This window comes from Ranitomeya variabilis, chromosome 2 (genome assembly GCF_051348905.1).
Source record: "Ranitomeya variabilis isolate aRanVar5 chromosome 2, aRanVar5.hap1, whole genome shotgun sequence".
Taxonomy (NCBI): domain Eukaryota; kingdom Metazoa; phylum Chordata; class Amphibia; order Anura; family Dendrobatidae; genus Ranitomeya; species Ranitomeya variabilis.
Window position 1 is genome coordinate 41487104 of NC_135233.1, and position 19742 is coordinate 41506845.

Genomic DNA, 19742 nt, shown 5'->3' on the forward strand with positions numbered 1-19742 from the left:
TCAACCGTTTTTTAACTTTTTTTTAACTATTATTTGCTGTTCGTAGCATAAAATGTGTATTTTGTTAATATACAAAAAAAAAAAATAAAAACCAAAGCTGATGGATGTATAAAAATAATAAAAACATATTTTTTCTTCTTTTCTTTTCCAGCACTTTTATATGCAACCATTTTTGGTAACGTGACAACAATCTTCCAGCAAATGTACGCCAACACAAACCGATACCACGAGATGCTCAACAGTGTGAGAGACTTTCTTAAACTTTACCAAGTGCCCAAAGGTTTGAGTGAGCGAGTCATGGATTATATTGTTTCCACCTGGTCTATGTCCCGAGGCATCGATACTGAAAAGGTAAGAATAATGTTTTTTAGAAGGTTTTTCACTATGACACATCTTTGATTTTACCAATTTGAGTGTTTTGATATTTACTGTTATACACTCACCGGCCACTTTATTAGGTACACCATGCTAGTAACGGGTTGGACCCCTTTTGCCTTCAGAACTGCCTCAATTCTTCGTGGCATAGATTCAACAAGGTGCTGGAAGCATTCCTCAGAGATTTTGGTCCATATTGACATGATGGCATCACACAGTTGCCGCAGATTTGTCGGCTGCACATCCCAAAGATGCTCCATACAAGGCAGGATGGATCCATGCTTTCATGTTGTTTACGCCAAATTCTGACCCTACCATCCGAATGTCGCAGCAGAAATCGAGACTCATCAGACCAAGCAACGTTTTTCCAATCTTCTACTGTCCAATTTCGATGAGCTTGTACAAATTGTAGCCTCAGTTTCCTGTTCTTAGCTGAAAGGAGTGGTACCCGGTGTGGTCTTCTGCTGCTGTAGCCCATCTGCCTCAAAGTTCAACGCACTGTGCGTTCAGAGATGCTCTTAGGCCTACCTTGGTTGTAACGGGTGGCGATTTGAGTCACTGTTGCCTTTCTATCAGCTCGAACCAGTCTGCCCATTCTCCTCTGACCTCTGGCATCAACAAGGCATTTCCGCCCACAGAACTGCCGCTCACTGGATTTTTTTTCTTTTTCGGACCATTCTCTGTAAACCCTAGAGATGGTTGTGCGTGAAAATCCCAGTAGATCAGCAGTTTCTGAAATACTCAGACCAGCCCTTCTGGCACCAACAACCATGCCACGTTCAAAGGCACTCAAATCACCTTTCTTCCCCATACTGATGCTCGGTTTGAACTGCAGGAGATTGTCTTGACCATGTATACATGCCTAAATGCACTGAGTTGCCGCCATGTGATTGGCTGATTAGAAATTAAGTGTTAACAAGAAGTTGGACAGGTGTACCTAATAAAGTGGCCGGTGAGTGTATAAAGTGTATTGAGCAATCGGCATTGTGGAACTTTTACTTCTCTTTTACTTCTCTCCAGTGCCATATAGACATTTGTTAGGGTCCTGTAGCAATATGAAACTTAACTCCAAATTATTGTATTGGGTTTTTCCATGAAGTTTAGGTAGGCCTGGTAGTAAAAAGACCATCACAGGCCCTCAATGCCCAATAGGAATGGCCATAGGACCAATGAGCGCTAGGCCACCTCTCTCAAAGCAGTTGCATGGATAGAGTTAATGATATGTAATCTTTTGCTTCTCCTCTTACCGATTTCACATGGCTGTGAAATGGCCTCATTTTTGGATAAGATAACAGACTTTCTGAGATCACTATCTGTGTGTTATGTGGATCTACTTTGAGTTGAATAACATAATATTAAATCTGAAGCAGTAATAAAAAAGGAAAACGTTGTGTTTGTGAACCTGATGAAGGAGTTGAAACAACTCCAAAACTCATGGTTAATAAAAGTTCCCTCTTTGTAATCTCCTGCTGAACCTGTTTCCTCTGGACCCGGCAGCGCCCACAAACACCACATTCTCCTTTTCTTTTTTTGCTCAAGTTTCTGTCATGCTGTGATTGTCTTCGGTAAGGGGAGAGGGGCCTCAAACTGTCTCTGGAACCAGGACCATGACTATCCCTATCCCGGGGGTACTCTTGATGGTAGAGAGGCCTAAGTCTCTGACATTACTATGCTCCTTTTAAACCCTGATCTCTCCCCTCCCTCACCCCATGAGGGGACAGAAATATAAGGTAAACAAGACACAAAGACAAAACAGGGATAAGAGAAAGCAACAAACACACACAAACACTCACCAAAGGTAGAGAGGTATATAGGAAAGGATAGGAATTTACTAACCAAATGGGAATTGGACAATGAGGAAAACATACACCCAAAAACAGCACGCATCAATCTCCAGTAGCAACAACGATCTCCTATTCAGCACAGCGTCTCCAAGGAGCTTGGAAATAAAGCTTTCAATTGCAAGACAAAGAAGGTCTGGCCAGCTTTTATAGGGAGAGGAAATGACCAGATCAGAAGCAGCTGAAAATGGAGCTGACACACTCGTGACAGTTTCGTGGCTGACTTTGACAGGTTCAGCAAGCGGAGCAGCATTCACATCCTTCCATTCCACAAGCTCTATGCAGAGTTGGGCATGAAATTTGCACAACTTTACCAGGTAGGCAGCCCTCTTGAGTCTCTTTCCCAGTTATATTCCTCCTATTTAACACATGGAGCTCCCTGCTTCTTATTCTTTCATAATACTAACTCTGTATATTATAACATTACCCAATAAGCTTGATTTTGCTATTATTTATTAAAGAGTACAGTTGAGTGAGAATTTTCGGTTACTGCATGGCTTGTTCAAGCATAATATTGAGCAACAGCTTAAAGACCATGAACACTTTTACATCTTTCTTTTTTAATTCGGTTGCCTATATTATGTGAAAAAAATAGCTGTAATTACTATTTATTAAAAGTTTTCAACAGTTTAGCTTTTAGAGCTTGCATATGTTACAACCAGAGTTGGGGCAAATTGATTCATAGGACCCAGAACAGCGACCAAGTCTATAATCTCTGGCCACAGGACAAGAGTCCTGAGAACGGTCTCCTACTTCCCAGCATCCACGGTTTTTCTTATGATTAGACAGTGGAGTGCGAATTCGTGGTTGTATCATAATGAATATATGATGTTGTGCCAGTCTGGCTAATCAAAGGACAAGATATGAAGGAAATATGAAGGTGGGAAGGAGGAAATCATTCCTAGGGCTCCTGTCCAGTAGCCAAAGATTAGTGACCTAGCCGTTGGTCTGGGTCCCTTGAATTGTTTTGCACTAACTCTAGTTACAAAACATTGCAAACTGCTTGATGCTCTTCAGTCTCGATCCTGACAGCCATCTCGATGTCGGTCCGGCTTCCAGCCCTTTTGTCAACTACTGATTGTGAAGTCATATGAAATTATAATTAAGCTTGTGTTTAGGAGAAGGCAGGAGAACACTGCGCTATCGGGAACCTGTTGAGAGTGATATTGAGTAGCACCGAGCAGCTTGCAATGTATTTTAATACATGCAAGCTGCAGATGACAATGGTTAAGCCTTTTTAATTAAAACAAAATGTTTTTTTTTAAGTAATATGTATTTTTTCGAGCTGTAAGTAGCATTCTAACCATGCCCGGGAGAAAGCTGGATGGATGTATACTTAAGAAATCTCAATTTTGGCAATCGAGGTAGATATGTCTTTGAGGATGAGAGAATTAAATTTTTTCCTGCCTGAAATCACCATAATATAAATGTTGATGCTAGATATCTTAGAACTTTGTATATTTGCAGTTTTGTATCTTCCTTAATCTAGAAGTCCATCAGCAACAATATCTCCTGCATATATTATACTCACATTAGTTTGATAAAATTTTCTTTTGCTCGGGGGATTCTAGGTGTCAGAAATAGTTCTTCTTCTGTTATTCTTCATTGCCTAACTTGGTAGGTTAGAATAAACCTTGGGGGGGACACTAAGATCCCAGCTTCCCTTTTATAACGATTGTTCCTTTGTTCTAAGAAGAGTTGGCTTTTCAGAAAAAAAAACACAGGAAAAACTTTTCTTCTTAGGCCTCGAAAAGTTTTGTGACACTTTGCAGAAATAAAACATAACTGTTGGATTCCTTTAATATTATCCATGCAAGGAGCCGCGTCTATAGTTATCCTTCTTAGTTGGAGTTCAACTTTTCTGCACTGAAAACTAAAATTTTACATTTCAGATCTTTTTTTACTGGTCTCTGCTGAGGCATCAATAAAGTATGAGCAGAAATTTGTCTTATACACCACAGAATAAAGATTTACACTCTGATTTTTTGCTTGCCGCTTTGAATGCTGAAGTTGCTGCTTTCTAATAAGTGTTTATCTCACCCAAGAACTGGATTCATATCTACACTGCTCATTACTGCTGCCTAAAGTCCACCACGCTGCTGCTGCTTCTGAACATGTGCTACATAAAGTTGGAAGAGCAGGAATTCCTCATGTCAGTGTGCTGTGTATGCGAGACATCTTAGCTACTAGTTTCCACCCACTAGCTCAGAGACAACTGAAAAGAGGGTACAAGGCATATAATACCTATAATACCTATAATTCCTCCTGACAAAACTGGTGTAACTGATCCAGGTTTGTAGGTCGCTTGCTCACATCGGCCTTTTCAGCTTTGCCCATACATTTTCAATAAGATTGAGATCATAACTTTGTGATGGCAGCTCCAAAATATTAACTTTGTTATCCTTAACCCCTTCATGACCGTGGGATTTTACGTTTTTCTGTATTCGTTTTTCACTCCCCTCCTTCCCAGAGCCATAACTTTTTTATTTTTCCGTCAATTTGGCCATGTGAGGGCTTATTTTTTTGCGGGACGAGTTGTACTTTTGAACGACATCATTGGTTTTACCATGTCGTGTACTAGAAAACGGGGAAAAAATTCCAAGTGCGGTGAAATTGCAAAAAAAGTGCAATCCCACACTTGTTTTTTGCTTGGCTTTTTTGCTAGGTTCACTACATGCTAAAACTGACCTGCCATTATGATTCTCCAGGTCATTACGAGTTCATAGACACCTAACATGACTAGGTTATTTTTTACCTAAGTGGTGAAAAAAAATTCCAAACTTTGCTAAAAAAAAAAAAAAATTGTGCCATTTTCCGATACTCGTAGCGTCTCCATTTTTCATGATCTGGGGTCGGCTGAGGGCTTATTTTTTGCGTGCTGAGCTGGCATTTTTAATGATTCTAATTCGGTGCAGATACGTTCTTTTGATCGCCCGTTATTGCATTTTAATGCAATGTCACAGCGACCCAAAAAAAGTAATTCTGGCGTTTCGGATGTTTTTCTCATTACGCCGTATAGCGATCAGGTTAATGCTTTTTTTATTGATAGATCGGGCAATTCTGAACGCGGCAATACCAAATATGTGTAGGTTTGATTTTTTTTATTGATTTATTTTGATTGGGGCGAAAGGGGGGTGATTTAAACTTTTATGTTTTTTTTATTTTTTTCACATTTTTTTTTTACTTTTTTTTTTTTTACTTTTGCCATGCTTCAATAGCCTCCATGGGAGGCTAGAAGCAGGCACAATGCGATCGCCTCTGCTACATAACAGCGATCATCAGATCGCTGCTATGCAGCAGAAAATCAGGTGTGCTGTGAGCGCCGACCACAGGGTGGCGCTCACAGCTAGCCGGGATCAGTAACCATAGAGGTCTCAAGGACCTCTATGGTTACAATACTGAAGCATCGCTGACCCCCGATCATGTGACGGGGGTCGGCGATGACGTCATTTCCGGCCGCCCGGCTGGATGCGGTAGTTAAATGCCGCTGTCTGCGTTTGACAGCGGCATTTAACTAGTTAATAGCGGCGGGTGAATCGCAATTTCACCCGCCGCTATTGCGGGCACATGTCAGCTGTTCAAAACAGCTGACATGTCCCGGCTTTGATGCGGGCTCACCGCGGAGCCCTGCATCAAAGCAGGGGACCTGACGTCGGACGTACTATCCCGTCCGACGTCAGGAAGGGGTTAAGCCACTTTGTTACCATTTTGGCAGTATGCTACCGGTCATTGTTCATTTGAAAGACCCATTTTCGCCCAAACTTTAACTTCCTGTCTGATGCCTTGAGATGTTGCTTCAGTGTTGCCACATATTCTTCTTTTCTCATGATGCCATCTATTTTGTGAAGTGCACCAGTCCATCCGGCAGCAAACAACCCCAGAACATGATGTGGCCACCCCCGTGTTTCACAGTTGGGATGATGTTTTTAGGCTTCCAAGCTTCTCCCTTTTTCCTCCAAACGTAACGATAGTCATTATGCCCAAAAAGTTCAATTTTCGTTTCATCAGACCACAGGACATGTCTTCAAACATTAAGGTATTTGTTCCTGTGTGCATTTGCAAACATTAATCTGGATTTTTTATATTTCTGTCGGAGTAATGGCTTCTTCCTGGCAGAGTGGCCTTTACACCCATGTTAATACAGTACTCATTTCGCTGTGGTTATTGACACAATCTTACCAGCTTCCGCCATCATCTTCACAAGGTCTTTGCTTTTGTCCTTTTGTTGATATGCACATGTCAGACCAATGCATGTTCATCTCTGGGACACAGAACTCGTCTCCTTCCTGAGCGGTATGATGACTGGACATTCCCATCTTGTTTGTGCTTACGTATCATTGTTTGTACAGAAGAACAAGGCACCTTCAGTTATCTTAACAATGTACCCAAGGATGAGCCAGACTTGTGCAAGTCCAGAATTCTCTTCCTGATATCTTGGCTGATTTCTTAAGACTTTAACACGACGCTACACAAAGAAGCAGTGTGTTTCAGTTGTGCATTAAAATACATCCACAGGTGTGTCTCGAATTAACTCCAAACACATGAGATCATCACATGGGCAGTCCTGAATGGTATAAAGGAATAGTAATATTAGTGTATGTAAACTTTTGACTTTGCAATAAGTAATACAAATACCTTAAAACATTCTCTGTCTCTCATTATTCTGGCATTTGGCAAATATTTATAATTATGGTAATCCTAATTTGCCTAAAATTTGAAAGGTTTATTCTGATTTCAAGTCAGATATTGAGAAAAACATGCATATGTGTCTTTTTATATAGTGTGTGTAAACTTCTGGTTTCAATTGTATACAGTAGCCTTCCAAAGTATTGAGTCAGGCCGACGGGTGATATGCGGAGTTTGTGTTTGCCACATCAAATATTGCCGCCAGCGTTAGCCCACAGGAGGCTGTCTCCATTTTTTATTACAAGCTGTGCACATTTCAATAAACCACTTAATGTATCAAATTGCTGCTTGTGTTGTAAGAATCACAGAGGACGTAGATAGGTGTACACCGGAGGCTGTCACTGCCGCTGACATGAATAATGAGCTCTCTACTTGGATGGGAAATAATACAAATGTTTCAGTAAATAAACTTCAGGGTCCTCGCTCGTCCTCGCACTAAGATGATGGACGTTTCCACCATTGGGCGGAGGATCCCACCTGTTCTAGGAATGTTGTATTATCTACAGGGTAACAGTAGAGAGTCAATAATATCTGCTCTCTGGAGAATGGTAGTATATTGATTAAGACTTCGATAACCACATTAGTTACAACTCATGGGATAACTGCATTATATAGAGTGACTCTGGGAATAAGCCACTCTGTCTGTGACTAATGGATGAAATATTCATCTGGAGTATAGTTTCCTCTGAAATTAAATATTCTAAGAAAAGCGTCTGTTGTTTATCCAGACATTTACCGTGTGATATTATGTAATGCAGCGCCTGTATGGGATTGTTTACCTCCATTTATGGTCTTCTGATCCAAGAAGTCCCATTAATATTTCTGGGCTAACCCCTGAAGCCGAGTGGCCAACACCAGTCATAGCTAAGCTTTCCACTCTCTGGGGCCAGTCATTACTGAGCTTTCCACTATCTGGGGCCACTCATAGCTAAGCTTTCCACTCTCTGGGGCCAGTCATTGCTGAGCTTTCCACTATCTGGGTCCAGTCATAGCTAAGCTTTCCACTCTCTGGGTCCAGTCATAGCTAAGCTTTCCACTATATGGGGCCAGTCATAGCTAAGTTTTCCACTATCTGGGGCCAGTCATAGCTGAGCTTTCCGCTATCTGGGGCCAGTCATAGCTAAACTTTCCACTCTCTGTGGCCAGTCATAGCTAAGCTTTCCACTATCTGGGGCCAGTCATAGCTGAGCTTTCCACTCTCTGGGGCCAGTCATAGCTAAGCTTTCCACTATCTGGGGCCAGTCATTGCTAAGCTTTCCACTATCTGGGGCCACTCATAGCTAAGCTTTCCACTATCTGGGGCCAGTCATAGCTAAGCTTTCCACTATCTGGGGCCAGTCATAGCTAAGCTTTCCACTATCTGGGACCAGTCATAGCTAAGCTTTACTCTCTGGGGCCAGTCATAGCTGAGCTTTCCACTATCTGGACCCAGTCATAGCTTAGCTTTCCACTATCTGGGGCGAGTTATAGCTAAGCTTTCCACTATCTGGGGCCAGTCATAGTTAAGCTTTCCACTATCTGGGGCCAGTCATAGCTAAGCTTTCCACTATCTGGGGCCAGTCATAGTTAAGCTTTCCACTATCTGGGGCCAGTCATAGATAAGCTTTCCACTATCTGGGGCCAGTCATAGCTAAGCTTTCCCCTATCTGGGGCCAGTCATAGTTAAGCTTTCCACTCTCTGGGGCCAGTCATAGCTGAGCTTTCCACTATCTGGACCCAGTCATAGCTGAGCTTTCCACTACCTGGGGCCAGTCATAGCTAAGCTTTCCACTATCTGGGGCCAGTCATAGCTAAGCTTTCTACTATCTGGGGTCAGTCATAGCTAAGCTTCCTACTACCTGGGGCCAGTCATAGCTAAGCTTTCCACTATCTGGGGTCATTCATAGCTAAGCTTTCCACTACCTGGGGCCAGTCATAGCTAAGCTTTCCACTATCTGGGGCCAGTCATAGGTAAGCTTTCCACTCTCTGGGGCCAGTCATAGCTAAGCTTTCCACTATCTGGGGCCAGTCATAGCTGAGTTTTCCACTCTCTTGGGCCAGTCATAGCTAAGCTTTCCACTATCTGGGGCCAGTCATAGGTAAGCTTTCCACTCTCTGGGGCCAGTCATAGCTAAGCTTTCCACTATCTGGGGCCAGTCATAGCTAAGTTTTCCACTATCTAGGGTCAGTCATAGCTAAGCTTTCCACTATCTGGGACCAGTCATAGCTGAGTTTTCCACTCTCTTGGGCCAGTCATAGCTAAGCTTTCCACTCTCTGGGGCCAGTCATAGCTATGCTTTCCACTCTCTGGGGCCAGTCATAGCTGAGCTTTCCACTATCTGGACCCAGTCATAGCTGAGCTTTCCACTACCTGGGGCCAGTCATAGCTAATCTTTCCACTATCTGGGGCCAGTCATAGCTAAGCTTTCTACTATCTGGGGTCAGTCATAGCTAAAGGTACCTTCACACTAAACGATATCGCTAGCAATCCGTGACGTTGCAGCGTCCTGGCTAGCGATATCATTGTGTTTGACAGGCAGCAGCGATCAGGATCCTGCTGTGATATCGTTGGTCGGAGAAGAAAGGCCAGAACTTTATTTCATCGCTGGATCTCCCGTAGACATCGCTGGATCGCTGTGTGTGGCACCGATCCAGCGATGTCTTCACTGGTAACCAGGGTAAACATCGGGTTACTAAGCGCAGGGCCGCGCTTAGTAACCCGATGTTTACCCTGGTTACCAGCGTAAACGTAAAAAAAAACAAACAGTACATACTCACATTCCGGTGTCCGTCAGGTCCCTTGCCGTCCGCTTCCCGCACTGACTGTGAGTGCTGGCCGTAAAGTAAAAGCAGAGCACAGCGGTGACGTCACCGCTGTGCTGTGCCTTACGGCCGGCACTGACACAGTCAGTGCGGGAAGCGGACGGCGGGGGACCTGACGGACACCGGAATGTGAGTATGTACTGTTTGTTTTTTTTTACGTTTACGCTGGTAACCAGGGTAAACATCGGGTTACTAAGCGCGGCCCTGCGCTTAGTAACCCGATGTTTACCCTGGTTACCAGGGGACTTCGGCATCGTTGGTCGCTGGAGAGCTGTCTGTGTGACAGCTCCCCAGCGACCACACAACGACTTACCAACGATCACGGCCAGGTCGTATCGCTGGTCGTGATCGTTGGTAAATCGTTTAGTGTGAAGGTACCTTAAGCTTTCCACTATCTGGGGCCAGTCATAGCTAAGCTTTCCACTATCTAGGGTCAGTCATAGCTAAGCTTTCCACTATCTGGGACCAGTCATAGTTAAGCTTTCTGCTATCTGGGGCTAAGATTTAATTTCCTAAATAAATTTCCTGGACAAGGCTGAGTGGTTAAAAGGTGTTATCGTTGACTATTTTTTTTTAATTATGGGATTAAGAACTAACAGGTGGATAAATTGCTAGCTATCTGCCTATTGTGCCTGGCACCGATCTCCACCAGCACAGAACAGTCACAGACCACTCCTACTGATGACTGGGTGGCTTCCACTGATGTCACTTCTCTGTTCACTGTCCCCATCTTTTTTCTCAAATTGAATATGAAGAGGAAGTCAAGGCTGGGGCTTATTTCTCACTTCCACTTCATGCTCAATTTGACAGAAGGTGGAGACAGTGATGCCAGTGTTGATTAGGTTCAAGGGTCATGTGTTGCAAAAACAGCATGGGAGCCCTGGGGAGAGTGAGTGATGACACCGCGGGAATGGCACCAGCACCGGAGGTGAGTATAGGCTTTATTATTTTATCGGGGCTAAGTGTGGGAAATGAGAAGAAGTTGTCCAAGTACAGTAGTGGCCAGCTCCTTTAACTTTTCTATTTTTGAAAACTTTTTACTTTCCAGTATTTTTTTTTCAACATCTGTTTTCGTAAATACTTGTATTTTTCCTGAAATAAGATTTCTGGATCATCTTCTCTTAAAACGATGATGTAGCTCCATTATTCCTCCCAGGAACACAACCACTGTCCTGACAACACTGCTAACCTCAGACCCTATTTGACAAGGGGAATAGTAACACCGAGTTGTTAATTTATTTAAACCTTTGTAGGAGAAATAAGAGTCCAACACAACACAAATTTATAAGTAAAGATATTTTGCAATTGTTCCATGGGGAACACAAGTATTTACTAAAACATGTCAGGAAAATTGACTGATCCTCTATAAATCATGATTTCCTTACACAGATAAAACCTCCCAGCCTTGCCATCAGACCTCATAATCTGGAATGTATCACATTGCTTGGAGAATTGCAGCAATCTTCCCTCGTAAACCACCTTGAATGCCTCCATAATTATATGCATCATTGCTCACGGTTCCTGTGCCGCAACGTACAAGCAAACAAATCATGAAATACAGACGGCTCTCCCCATTATTTGCGCTATAAACCTTAAGCAAGGATGAGGGTAATCACACACGGCCTGAAAGTAACATTGTGTAATCCTAATATATATTGTTTAGTGCATGTTCCCGATGTCTGCGCCCACTGCAGTCTCAGGAGAACAAAGAACATGAAGGTCGTTTTTGAAAGTAGTTGCTTGGGAATGAGCGTCTATGTGCCAGCGGCTCCCAGTCTGGTGGAGACTTAAGTAATCCTTGTTTTCTAGAGATGGCTGTTAATCTGAAGGACCCCCATGTAATAATACATTTCTCCTGTTGGAGCCCATGAAGCAAAAATACCTGAAAAAAACTGACTGTTTGCCGGGGGGGCAGAGAGCAGGACCTAAGTCAAAAAATGGATCACCACTCTGCTCGCATTGTGAAAGAGGTTTCCATGACATGACGAGACAATGCCTTTAAAGATTTTATCCAGTTTGGTCTTAGAAACCTAATTCTGATATATAATTTAGTTGAAAAAAATTATTTCATATACTAGAAAAATTCCACTAGCTCCATATAGGGCGGTATGGTCTACTATGTGACCGCAAACTTGTGAACACTCAAATCTCGCACACTGTACGTTGTTAGGATTCTCCGGCGCCGGGACGGGCGGTCATGTGACCGCAAATATGCAATTTGTATTCTTCTGGCCACATTCCGACTAGACTTTTCCTGCCTCGCTCAATGCAAGTATATGTTGTCACGTCTAGTCGGCACTTGACCATATATATGTAAATCACATACTTGCGGTCACACGCCCGCAGATGCAAGCACTAGAGCCCCATTCTCCAAATCAGTGGGGATTCCAGTGGTCGGACCCCCAGTCATCAGTAAGTTATCACCTTTCCTTCTTGGTACTAAACGTTGTGTGGAACAACTTCAATGCCGTTTTACAAGAAAATCTGTGGTAGAAATCCAAGGTTAACTTTTGGATTTCTGCCATGGATTTGCAGTTTTAACTCCTGCAAGTCCACATGCTGATTAACACTGTGGTTGCCACACAGAATCCGAATCCACTGACATTTCACTTACTGTTTTTTTTGCAATATGAATTTCAAGTGTAAACATTCAGCGGTTGGAGGCGGTTTGTGGATGGATTTCCGCACAGAATATATGACAAAACCCATGCTAAAACTCAGCTGTGTGGACATACCCTTATATGTAACTACGGTATCTCTTTTATTCTCTTCTAGGTCCTCCAGATTTGCCCTAAAGACATGCGAGCTGATATCTGTGTCCACCTGAACCGCAAAGTATTCAAGGAACACCCTGCATTTCGACTAGCCAGTGATGGCTGTCTGAGAGCTCTCGCCATGGAGTTTCAGACTGTGCACTGCGCTCCGGGGGATCTAATCTACCACGCTGGGGAGAGTATAGACACGCTGTGCTTTGTGGTGTCCGGGTCTTTGGAAGTTATCCAGGATGATGAAGTGGTGGCTATTTTGGGTAAGTTGTTCCTTTGTTCATATGAGATAGGTCTTTTTATTCTCTATCACTTAATATGTTTTTCTATTTTACCTGGTATAAATGTCGCTGTTCTTCTAAATCCGGAGATGTTTTTCTTTTGTTCCTGCACCTCTCCATTCCTGAGATATGGCCCCTTCTTCTCTATATATAAGTCTTGTCTTCGTAGTCAAGTGGGCATGACCCTCCATTCTTCTTCATGGGAGTCTTCTTGAGGACCACACCCACTTGTCATAAATGACTTGTCATGCTTCTGGGTTCAAACCCTTGAGGCTGTGTTTGGTTGTCATCTTGTCTGTCCGTGGAGTCACTGCAGAAACATCTTTTCCCCGAGTGTTTTAGTTCTGTTATTCTGGCTGCAGCCTGTTTAGTATAACACAGGTGTATTTTATTTGTCTGCCCTATCACCATTCAGGTGCGGCTTTATATTCTTTTCCGCTGCTGGTAATGCTTTCATTTGCATGGTCTTGCATAATGTTGTTTACAGCCAGTCTGTGAAATTCCAGCCAAGAGTCATCTCTTCGCTGTTTCTGTACTCTGCAGGTATCTTCTCTTGCTTTCTAGGAAGTAGGTGCATATTGTCTAGCAGTGCGTACTTTATACTTTGTTTTGCATTTGGTGGTTCATTCTACTCACTTTGGGATCTTTCCCTTTTTCAGCAGACTTTCCCTTTAGTAGGTATTCAGACTCTGCTCTGCCCTCGAGTTCTTTAGGAGGAACCTGAAGCAACTCGACGGCCTTTTAGGCAATTTAGGTTGAAGAAGATGCCATCTTCTAGTCTGCGGTTAGGGCTATCTCTTCCCATGCAGGAACCACTACAGACTGCGGGGTCAGGATTTTTAGTCTGTACAGGTACCGGAAGGGTAAGTTGCAGTTTTTTAGTTTAATACCTATTTTCCCGAGTGAGTTGCTACTCAAGCATACCATGACTACATTTACAGTATGCATAGGGAAGAGTGAGCCATATCTCATGAATGGTGAGGCTCAGGAATCAGGAATAAAGTAGAAATAACGTTGGACTCAGGAGAACAACGGTATTTAGAAGTAAAAAAAATTGTATATAATAATAATTAATTACATATTGCCTTTTATATATAACTAGACTGTGGCCCGATTCTAACGCATCGGGTATTCTAGAATATGCATGTCCCCGTAGTATATGGACAATGATGATTCCAGAATTCGCGGCTGACTGTGCCCGTCGCTGATTGGTCGAGGCAACCTTTATGACATCATCGTCGCCATGGCAACCATTATGACATCTACGTCGATACTGTGCCCGTCGCTGATTGGTCGAGGCCTGGCGGCCTCGACCAATCAGAGACGCGGGATTTCCATTATGACATCATCGTCGCTATGCTGTGCCCGTCGCTGATTGGTCGAGGCCTGACGTCCTCGACCAATCAGAGACGTGGGATTTCTACGTCGATACTGTGCCCGTCGCTGATTGGTCGAGGCCCAGGCGGCCTCGACCAATAAGCGAATGAATAAACGGGACAGACAGACAGAAAAACCCTTAGACAATTATATATATAGATGGCCATTTTTTGGAAAGACCATCAATATCTGATTGGTGGGGATCCAAATCCCAACATCAAACTGACCAACTGAATGGAAAAGCTATGGTATTGTGCTGCAGTACGAGGCTCAGCCTAAGGTCAGCTAAGACACCAAGGCTCGGGAACGACTACTTTCTGTGGACCCTCTATATCTACACCCCAGACAATTCTGTAGAGGGTTAACGTTGTATCAGTTTTATAGACAAATAAGTACACGATGATTGAATTTGTTTTTTCTATGTCTTCATTTACAAGTGCATTCAGCATCACATATCTGTGGCTGATTGTAATTCATAGCCTAATGTGGGTCATGATGGCGGGCTGCCCCTGTTTGCACGTTGAAAGGAAGATTGATAGGGTTATCTATTGTTTTCATCCCATTGTAATTCCTGCTTTTGCACTCTTGTGATGTGGGTTACTCATGGGTTGGCTGTGAAACCCAGCTTGTGGGCTGTTACTATATACTGCAATACAGAACTATATAGTACAAGAGATCAAATAACCGCAGGTTCAAATCCCCTTTAGGGACTGAAAGATAATAGCGTAGTGTAGAAAAAAAAAAAGGTATAAAACACAACAAAGTTTTAAATAAGTCCTTTTTTTCCTAGCTAAAAATTAAGAATAAAAATGTAAAAAATAAGCAGAATTGTTACTGCCTTGTCTATAAAATTACCCCCAAAATTTGTTCCCCCCAAAAATGCCATAAAAAGTAATCGAAAACATGATATATACTTCAAAATAGTATCATTAAAACTATAGCTCAGCACAGGAAAAACAAGATCTCACACAACTCCTTTGACGGAAACATCAAAAAGTATTGGCTCCTGGAAGGACGAAATGGAAAAAAAATGAAACTCAAAAACAAAAACTGTCTTTGCACTTGAGGAGTTTAAGCGTTGTTCGGCACAGTTTTTCACAGTTACTTTTAGGGGTTGTGCACATGACCGTATTTTCAATCCGAGTGCAATTTGGCAAAACATCGGATCTCACTAGGACCAATGTTATGCTTTGGGACCGTGACTATGACTGATTTTTTTCCTCGGACCGAGCTGATCCTGGGAAAAAAATTACAGCATGCCCGAATTTGATCCAATATTTGGATTGCCCTCTACCATGCCAGTCAATGAGTGCATGGAAACCATCAGACTGCACTCGGATGTCATCTGAGTGCGGTCCGATTTTCCACAGACTTGCAGAATGGAGATTTTTATTTTCCAAATCTTCTCCTCATCCTAGAGAACTGGATCACACTATGATCACACTCTGATCAAACTTGGATTATAGTTTGATCAGAGTGCGATTTGCTTAATCAGCCCGATTCTCTCGGATGAGAGAATATACACTGGTGTGACCCAAGCCTTAATTAAGAATTGGATGCATTTCCCATCTCAATGAGATTGGCGCTTTATTTTTCCAAGTTAATATAAAATCTAAACCTTGGCAACAAAAGTAGTTTTCATTTTTATGTGTGAGACTCACAATGTTGGCACCTTGGCTAAAGGTTTTGCAACTCGTGACCTTCATGTTGGCAATGTAGAGCGATCAAACGTAGAGCTTCCATGTCCAGTAAATATCAGCACATAGATCCTGGCATCTCTGAGGTCCCGGAGAAGCATTAATCTTCCATCCAGCTACATTAGGAAGTCCAGGACAAGCCGATCCTACAGACCGTGTGTTGCCTTCTCTGCATCGAGGTGCTCTCAGATAATGAAAACCTGCTGAGTGGATGGGATGGAGGGACTGAACCAAATTGATCTTGCTTTGAAAGCTCATCAGGTTTCAGACAAATCCACTTGTTTTAAAAGACGAGACTGATTTCTAAAATGCCTGAGCTGGAATCCATCCAGTACTAAGTGGTAGATGGTTTTCAGAACCATGGCCGGTATTAATTAGCGAGGCTGCACCTCTTGAATGATAGATTAAGACAGTCAATCCTCACGGTTCTCGATACGTCCATCACTGAAATGTTTATTCCCATCTCACCCAAAGTCAAGAGCTTTACTGGAATCATGGCTGGCCGGCTGTCACCTCCTAGCGTGGAAAAGACAGTTTAGTTATTTCCTAATCGGGGAACGTAAGGATATGAACAACTTGGGGGGAGTTGTTGTTTTTTCTAAATAAATTTTGCAGTTTGGCTTAATCAGAAATTTTGTGCCATTTGGTTTTTACAGACTCTTTGCTTCCTGCACATTTTAGGCTGCAGAATGATTTAACTGAGAATCAGTTAGTGAGCACCTTTTGTCAGGCAGTAACTCTTTTATTTGTCTTTATTGAACTCCAGCCAATCACTGAGCTCAGTGGCTCTGCCTATGTTGATGGCGCAAACGGCTCAAGGCAGCTGAGCTCAGTGATTGGCTGCAGCGCTGTTGACGTGACTTCAGCACTGCAGACAAGAACAGACAGGAGTAGCAGAGAGTCAGATGTGGGCTCGGGAACGATGAGTAAAGCAGGGGGGCAGTCTGGAATGTGACCTCAAGTATGCGATTTGCAAAATTTCCAGCCACATTACGACTAGTCGAGCCCGGACTCACTTGTATTAAGCAGGGCGTCCACGTCTAGTTGGCTTGTAACCACAAGTATGCAAATAGCACCTGTCCACTCCCAGCATCAGACAATCTTTCTGTGAGGATTCCTAGGTCACATAGTGACTTCAGACATTAACTTCAAGCCTGGACAACCACTTTAACTGATATTTATAGATTACCTGTACCCATAGATCATGGAGCCGTGCAGGGTCATTGAAGGGCTTATCCCACAAACCGAAAAAAATCTCATTACTCTCCAGTCTCCAGGGTAATTTTCACCCTTACTAGCATCTTTACTCAAACTTTTACAGTTTTGGTCTGTTCTTTTCCTATGTGAGCGAGCAGCAGTTTGTCCCATGTGATCAGCCAGCAACAGAATTTCCCGGGAGTCCATTGCAGTCCACATCTCCCCTCTTCCTTCTCTGATCTACAGAGAAAATAGTCCCTCACATACAACCGCCTAGTATCTGCCTCCTCACTGTCAGATCACTACGCAGCCTGAGCAGGGCAGCTACTGAGCATGTGCGTCCACCACTGAAGGTGGACCTACTCTCCAGCCACAGGAGAAGCTGCAGGGTCACTATCACTGGTGAAAATCTCATGTAGTTACAAAATTACACCTTCTTTTTAATTGATGTATGTTGTAACCACACATCGTTTCACACAGTGTACTGAGTTTTCGAAGAATATTTTTTGGGAGATAACATCTTTAATGCACTTCATTTATTTGGTAGGCGACGTATATACTGTGTAACCCATACAAACAAATGGCGTTCGGTGCCTACATGACATGATAGTTAAATATTATAGTTTCAGATCTTACCCTGAACCGTTTTATCTTCTGTGACAATCGCAGCTATTATTTTTCTCAGTGGTCCGGCGGCCGAGCTCTGGAACATTCCTGCTGATTTAATTTTGTCTGATTGCTCGCTTCTGCTTCATACTGAATGTATTTTTGTCAGACTCAGTTGAGGATTAGTTTTTGTGTTTCAACCATGATATAATATGCAGTTGTGTGCCTTCTGCTGACATTGTAGCCGAATTCTACGGGGGGAATGAAATAATGTAGCAGATGTGATCGTGCGTGCAGTCAATGGAGGGTAGAAATGATAAACAAGCACAATGGTCTGCGTGTCACAGCAGTAACTCGCACGCCTCCTCAGCGCTCCTCTACTCACGGCGCGGTTTCTCCCAGTGTCAGGCCGTCCCGCTAGTCTGCATCTTGCAGCACTGCTACATCTGTATGGAATTAATTTCGTCTTAGGGAGGCGTGGCCAGTCTCTGCAGGAATTTTACCCTGCTGGGTCCTGCAAAGATTAGCCTCCCCAGCCTATACTGTGCTAGCAGGGCCCTTATTGGGCAGTTCCTCCTACCACTCCCCACCCGAACGTTGGTTCCTATATTGATAGTAGCTGTTCATGCATTCCTCTGTATTCTGCTACTCGTCTTGCATGACCTCTCTGCTCCTGACCTCAGCTACGGTTACTGATGACCCAGGGGCAGCCCGGCAGTGGTACCTGGTGACTACCAGTTTCAAAGCCTATCCTCCCCATCAGAGGCTCTAGCAAATACCAGGTAGTCACTTAGTTGCACTCATCCAAGGTAAGCCCGGCACGTTGCACAGTGGGTCCACACCCACCAGTGTTACATTGTTGATGGGTTTGAATAGTCTAGCAATATTCTAAAACCCTGTATCTGTATTGGCTTGCCCAGTGACTAATCTTCTGACACCCAATACAGATACAGGCTCCAACAGTGGCTAATCTTCCATACAGATGCACCCTCGGCTTAGCTAGTGACTAATCTTCCCTAAGAACAAAAAGACAAGGGATTGAAATTCAAAGCCCCCAATCAACAAGGTGAGCCTGCATCTTTTTGGGGTGTCAGAAGATTGGTCACTGTTGGATCCCAGGGTGCATTTGTATGGGGTGTAAGAAGATAAGTCATTGGCCAAATTGAGTGTACATTTGTACAGGGTATCAAAAGATTAGTCACTGGTGGAGCCAAGGGTGCATCTGTTTGGCGTGTCAGAAGATTAGTCAATGGCCAAGGGTGCATCTGTAAGAGGTGTCAGTAGGATAGTCACAGGTCAAACCAAACATGCATCTGTATGGGGTGTCAGTAGGTTAGTTATTGGCCAAGCCGAACATGCATCTGTATGGGGTGTCCGTAGGTTAGTTATTGGCCAAGCCGAACATGCATCTGTATGGGGTGTCCGTAGTTTAGTTATTGGCCAAGCCGAACATGCATCTGTATGGGGTGTCCGTAGGTTAGTTATTGGCCAAGCCGAACATGCATCTGTATGGGGTGTCCGTAGTTTAGTTATTGGCCAAGCCGAACATGCATCTGTATGGGGTGTCCGTAGGTTAGTTATTGGCCAAGCCGAACATGCATCTGTATGGGGTGTCCGTAGTTTAGTTATTGGCCAAGCCGAACATGCATCTGTATGGGGTGTCCGTAGGTTAGTTATTGGCCAAGCCGAACATGCATCTGTATGTGGTGTCCGTAGTTTAGTTATTGGCCAAGCCGAACATGCATCTGTATGGGGTGTCCGTAGGTTAGTTATTGGCCAAGCCGAACATGCATCTGTATGGGGTGTCAATAGGTTAGTTATTGGCCAAGCCGAACATGCATCTGTATGGGGTGTCCGTAGGTTAGTTATTGGCCAAGCCGAACATGCATCTGTATGGAGTGTCCGCAGGTTAGTTATTGGCCATGCCGAACATGCATCTGTATGGGGTGTCCGTAGGTTAGTTATTGGCCAAGCCGAACATGCATCTGTATGGAGTGTTCGTAGGTTAGTTATTGGCCAAGCCGAACATGCATCTGTATGGAGTGTACGTAGGTTAGTGTTGTGGTTCTCAATGGCAAGAGAACATAGCCCAGCATACATAAGAACTAGCTCTTG

General features: G+C 43.5%; 1 protein-coding gene across 2 annotated transcripts in view; it reads left to right on the top strand.

The window, feature by feature from the left end:
* The window catches only part of KCNH1 (potassium voltage-gated channel subfamily H member 1), a 335988-nt gene that overhangs the window by 178316 nt on the left and 137930 nt on the right, over nucleotides 1-19742 (top strand). For both annotated transcript variants that reach the window (XM_077282323.1, XM_077282324.1), the window contains 2 exons: nucleotides 152-351; nucleotides 12480-12732. In XM_077282323.1, coding sequence (XP_077138438.1) covers nucleotides 152-351; nucleotides 12480-12732 — 453 coding nt within the window. The remainder of the gene's footprint in view (nucleotides 1-151; nucleotides 352-12479; nucleotides 12733-19742) is intronic.